At 38.5% G+C, this 5986-nt stretch overlaps 1 protein-coding gene across 1 annotated transcript; it reads left to right on the top strand.

The window, feature by feature from the left end:
* Positions 1–1944: 1944 nt before the first annotated feature.
* On the top strand, positions 1945–5282 carry LOC103326801 (calcium-dependent protein kinase 34-like). Its single transcript, XM_008229043.3, has 8 exons — positions 1945–2762; positions 3106–3249; positions 3345–3497; positions 3677–3792; positions 3924–4091; positions 4207–4334; positions 4457–4556; positions 4678–5282. Exons 1-8 carry the CDS (start codon positions 2063–2065, stop codon positions 4771–4773), a joined length of 1605 nt encoding a protein of 534 aa, XP_008227265.1. The 5' UTR covers positions 1945–2062; the 3' UTR covers positions 4774–5282.
* The last annotated feature ends 704 nt before the right edge of the window (positions 5283–5986 follow it).

The following is a 5986-nucleotide window of genomic DNA, read 5'->3' as shown; positions in this document are numbered from 1 at the left end:
ATAACTGAAAGGGATGGAGCTTTCTCTTCGGGAAGAGAGATAGTGGGGTAGTCGAAGCCGTGAGTGAGAGAGAGAGAGAGTGTGTGTGTTTCTCTAGGTTTTTCATAATTACCTCATATGTGGTGAGATGCCATCTTTATATAGAGTCTCCTCCTTTGTTAGGGTTTGTAGAGAATAATTCTCATATGGAAGGGCATCATCTTTTCCTTAAATGAGATGACATGATAATATCAAGGAGATTTGCTACGAATCAGATCCTTGATTTATGGAGATATTCCTATATCGTAAATCAAGGATAATAGGCTAATTAAATAGGATTTAATTAGCACAATTATTTGATCTATGGAATATTCCTCTATCCATGTGTCACCTTGTGATTGGTTGCCAAAATTCATGTTCCCACAAGAGGCACATAATTCATATTTTGAGGCTGAGTGGTACGGAATCTCGTTTCCCCTCTTATTTCCCAAATTGATTTAGGGTTGATATTGGGGCTGAGTGATACGGTTTGAAAGATTCATTTGGGGCGGAACCATACGGTCTTAATTTGGATTCGATACTCACTTGAAGATTCCTAAAGTGGTTCCATTATTGTAGAGAAGGCTGACTTTGAAGAGCAAAAATCATGCACATGACGCTGAAAGCAGATATTGCTTCGAGGTTCCAACGTATAGTAGTGGCTTTTTATCTTACTTTGATGCAACTGTCTGTGTTGTTTAGCTTGTTATCTGGCTTTTTATCTTTGCTTTGATGCAATGGTCTGTGTTTAGACCGCTCACACATTTGGGTCTTTCCAATCCTTCCAACCACAACCACCCCCATACGTCTCTCTAGAACGTGCATAAAACCTCCTTCCTGGATTATCATGAGTCCAACAAATCTTTGTTTCAAGCTCAATTCGACATTTGAAAATACGTACCATGTCCATCTTCTATAATTCAATTACTCGACTATGTAACTTGAAATTCTATGCGTAGAATAAATTTGTAGTTTGTAAAAAGAAGGGAATAACGGTACAAGATTTGGTGGATCCATTGATGATTTTTTAATAGATTCCCTTTAGTAAATATTAAGTAAATTTAGTAAATTTCTTATATATTTAGTAAATTCCCTTTTATATTCTAATTTTAAGAAAAAATATCTTGCGTGATTTTGGTAGATGAATCGAGATCGAGTCAATCATAGACTGAAATTTAGTGTGTTTTTGTTATAATAATAACTCTTATTTTCCTGCAAGGCATGCATTGTGCAAATAAAATAAATATTGGATAAGTCTCATGATCACTTTAAATGTTACATGTAATTTTCATGTATGTATGACAAAATTACTTGATATATTTTTACATCATAAGTACGCAATTTTGTATCATATAAAACTACAGGACATGTTCATATACAAATCAAAGAAGGTTAATCAAATATGACAGCTTATACTTGTTTGTGTCTGCCTCTATCGTCACGAGAGAGATATAAGGAGTATACAACCGTAACAGTTGAGTTTCTATCCTAGTGTTGTTATCGTTATAACTTATATGCACACCGCCTATAGCCTATAGGGTGTAACAACAATCTTTGGTTCTAGAAGCACTATAAGTATCCTTCTCAGTTTGTACCATTAACTGTCATCGTCCATACTGTTGTAACAATTATATGCCAACATATATAAATTAATGCAGACAAAGAAGAGAAGTGTGCATATGCAATGAGAACCGTTTTCGTCCCCGGGAAAATATAGGAATGATAGAAAAATGAGAGCCTCCCACGTATATGAGACGCACCTAAAGACTGTTTCAAAGCCCTTCCCAAGGTTTGCAAACTTTCCCAAACTACCAAGCTCCTACAATCCCTCATTATCAGTCCTCTGCATTACCCTCGTCAGTCCAACCTGTAACCCTTCTTTCCCTTGCCACCTTTCTAACTTTCTCTCTCTTTCTCTTTCTTTTCCTAATTGTGTCTCTCTCCACACCCAACCCTTTCTTCAGCCCCAAAAATTAATCCAACATTGCCTCTCTTGGCCACACCCAAGATCCTAACCCCCCGCTCTCTCTCTCTACCTTCCACCATGGGCAACTGTTGCTCTCAACGCAGCACCGAGGATGCCCCAAATGACGACAATAAGGGAGACAGCAACAATGCCCCGGACAATAACCCTAGTGCTGCCCATGCCTCCACCCACAACCCCTCAAACCCGGCCGCTCATCCCAAACCAAATGCTTCCCCAAATCACAGCAAGGCTGCCAAGCCTGGTCCCATTGGCCCCGTCTTAGGCCGTCCCATGGAGGACGTCCGCTCCATGTACTCCATAGGGAAGGAGCTCGGACGGGGCCAGTTTGGGGTCACGCACTTGTGCACGCACAAGGCCACAGGAGAGCACTTCGCGTGCAAGACAATTGCCAAGCGGAAGCTGGTGAACAAGGAGGATATTGAGGATGTGAGGAGGGAGGTACAAATCATGCATCATTTGACGGGGCAGCCCAACATTGTGGAGCTCAAGGGAGCTTATGAGGACAAGCAGTCGGTTCATTTGGTCATGGAGCTGTGCGCCGGAGGAGAGCTTTTCGATCGTATCATCTCAAAGGGACATTACACCGAACGCGCTGCTGCTGCGTTGTTGAGGACCATTGTTCAGATCGTGCACACCTGTCATTCCATGGGGGTTATTCACAGAGATCTCAAGCCTGAGAATTTCCTTTTGCTCAATAAAGATGAACACTCTCCGCTTAAGGCTACAGATTTTGGTCTGTCCGTCTTTTACAAACAAGGTAAGTACAATCATATTTTAACCTAATTTGTTTCTCGAATGTTCATGGTAGGAATTCTGGATTTTATTTTATCTTCCGGTCAGCCAAACAAAATTGTGAGGAGGATTTTAAGTGGGATTAAACACTAATTAAATTTTGATTAACTGTGGGAGATATGAACAAGGAAATAATTTTTTTGATGACCAATAAACCAATATATAACTAATATTGAGCCTAAACGAGATTCAAATGGATATGCGAAATTTTTCAAATGCTCAATTTATTATCTTCTTCCTTCCCTACAAATAAATAAATAAATAATATAACAATGGGTTAAATAAACACGTTTGTGATGATATTGCAGGAGAATTATTCAAGGATATTGTTGGTAGCGCATATTACATTGCACCAGAAGTGTTGAAGAGGAGATATGGGCCAGAAGTGGATATATGGAGTGTTGGAGTCATGTTGTATATTCTTCTCAGTGGTGTTCCTCCTTTCTGGGCAGGTAAATATAAAAGACTATAAAATTCTTCCTAATTTCTCTCTAAATCCACTCTAATCAGTCTATCAAATAATTGATATATTGAAACTACTTGACAGAATCGGAACATGGGATATTCAATGCAATTTTACGTGGCCAACTCGACTTTTCAAGCGACCCTTGGCCTTCAATATCACATCAAGCAAAGGATCTTGTGAGGAAGATGTTGAACTCAGACCCCAAGCAGAGATTGACAGCCTTCCAAGTTCTCAGTAAGTCGATGAACTATAATTATGAATTTCTATATACCAAAATGTTCTCTTGCCAGACTGTGAATTTACAATTTAGAACGCCAGGTTGATTGTTGCCTGAATCTGCCGTCCATATGTATAGATTCACTATAAGTATGATTTCTAACCTGAATGTACATAATATATATGATTTCCATTAGATCACCCATGGATTAAGGAGGATGGTGAAGCACCTGATGTTCCTCTCGACAACGCTGTGCTCAGCAGGCTCAAACAGTTCAAAGCAATGAACCAGTTCAAGAAAGTTGCACTTCGGGTATGCATTCATCATTTGATCTGGATCGATCTTAGGGATATCATATACATAATACTGACACTACATGCATGATGCCTATGAACTGAAGAAGTGAATTTAGAGAGTTACTTAATTTTGGAAAAAATTTATAGGTCATTGCCGGATGCCTATCAGAGGAAGAAATCATGGGATTGAAAGAGATGTTCAAGAGCATAGATACAGATAACAGTGGGACTATTACACTTGAAGAGCTCAAGCAAGGACTTGCCAAGCAAGGGACAAAGCTATCTGAATTTGAAGCTAAGCAATTAATGGAAGCAGTGAGTGCTCGCTCTATGAAATTAGCATATATAATATACATTGTTACAAGTTAATTCCTATTCCATTCTGATATAATTTCCTTTTCTTTTTATTTCAATAATTTTAAAAATAAAGGCGGATGCTGATGGCAACGGAACCATTGACTACGATGAGTTCATCACAGCAACAATGCACTTGAATCGGATGGATCGAGAAGAGCATCTCTACACTGCCTTCCAACACTTTGATAAAGATAACAGCGGGTAGGGTTTCATTTATAATTAATATTCTAAATTGCAGTTACATAAGATAAGAAAAAAGGTTTCTCATCCTCATCAACATGATCTTATATGTATGTAACCATGCCAATATGCCTTCTCATCAGGTATATCACGACCGAAGAGCTAGAGCAAGCCCTCCGAGAATACGGCATGCATGATGGAAGGGACATACTAGAAATCATTGCTGAAGTTGACGCTGATAACGTAAGTTGCAAATCAACTAATACTAATCAGAATCGTTGTTCATTGAATACTGCTAGTTACATGAAGTTAATTGGTGTATATATATATATATATATATATATATATTTGGAATTCACTGCAGGACGGTCGAATCAACTACGATGAATTCTGTGCAATGATGAGAAAAGGGAACCCCGACGCAAACCCGAAGAAGCGGCGTGATGATATATTTGTTTGATTAATTTGGGTTGGTGCACAAGGATTTGCAATGAAGTATTATCAGTGGGGAAAGTGGCAAATATAGAAAACGTCTGTCCATCATCGTGATTTTAATTATCCAAGGAGATTAAGGAAGATTAATTCGGGAGAGAGATTAATTTTGGTGCACATGGATGTTCATCATGTACAGTATCTTATACCAAAAAGAGAAGAAAAAATGGGAGGGGCTTTGGGAGAGAAGGTAGCTCAAGACAACTCTTGTGTTAGTTTGGGGGGGGTTAATTAATTTGAGGGTTGTAAATTAAATCCAAAAATGCATGTCTGGTCACAAGATCCTCCATCTCCTGCTTGTGAAAATTGTATCTGTCAAATATATTTCGAAAATCGCTAACTAATGGCTAGGAATCAATGTGTATGTGTTTTACTAATGTGTAATGTATCCCATTAGTAGACTTGTTGACTTGCTGACAAGACACTAGAAAATGTTTGGAAAATCTTATGGAGTTTTCTTGTTTTGTATTTTTTTCTTCTTCTTCAATTTTAACTATGAATGCGATATATATATGGGAACTTCTCCATTGCGAAGTGAGAAGATGCAGACTGGTTACGGATTTCTGTTTTTGACCGTGGGATGATTTCAACGCTTCAGATTGGATTTTTTTTATTGGATTTTTTTTTCTTCTTTCTTCTTCTCCCCTTTCTTTTTTTATTTCCTTTCCTTCTATCTCTCTCTTTTTTCTTCTTCTTTCTCTCTTGCTTTTCTTCCTCTTGTTTCTGCACAAGCTGGATAGATGTGGCAGCATCCATTTCAACAATGAGCTCGCGAATACCCTTGTCAATAGCCAGCTGCAGCCCAAAAAAAAAAAAAGAAAGCCCCAGACTTCAGCTTCAGGAATCTACCCTTTCCCTTTATTCCTTATCTCTTCTCTCTCCATTTCTCTTTTTTTTTTTCCTGCATTTCCCTATCCTCTCTCTCTCTCTCCCCCCTTATTCTTCTTTCCTAGCAGTGGTCAACTATTACAAAAGAGGGCAAATACATTATTACAGTGGAGTTTTTTTGTTATCTTTTTTCTTCAGGCCACGGGGGAGAAATCACAGAGGGGATGGGGGGAGTGAATGGGTCTGCGTCTGTGGGTTTTTTTAGTTATCTTTTTCTTCAATTTTTTTTCCAAAATAAAACTAAAAATTGAACAAAGGTAGAAGAAGAGGTGAAGAGGCCAATAGAAGCCGAC

The sequence above is a fragment of the Prunus mume genome, linkage group LG3 (genome assembly GCF_029339155.1).
Source record: "Prunus mume cultivar Tortuosa linkage group LG3, ASM2933915v1, whole genome shotgun sequence".
Lineage (NCBI taxonomy): Eukaryota > Viridiplantae > Streptophyta > Magnoliopsida > Rosales > Rosaceae > Prunus > Prunus mume.
This window is presented reverse-complemented; position numbering and strand designations above follow the sequence as displayed.

Coding starts and splice junctions, on each gene's coding strand:
- LOC103326801 (XM_008229043.3), top strand. CDS start 2,063: ATGGGCAACTGTTGCTCTCAACGCAGCACCGAGGATGCCCCAAATGAC. Junction 3,793..3,923: donor TCAAGAAAGTTGCACTTCGG/GTATGCATTCAT, acceptor AAAAATTTATAG/GTCATTGCCGGATGCCTATC. Junction 4,335..4,456: donor TTTGATAAAGATAACAGCGG/GTAGGGTTTCAT, acceptor CCTTCTCATCAG/GTATATCACGACCGAAGAGC.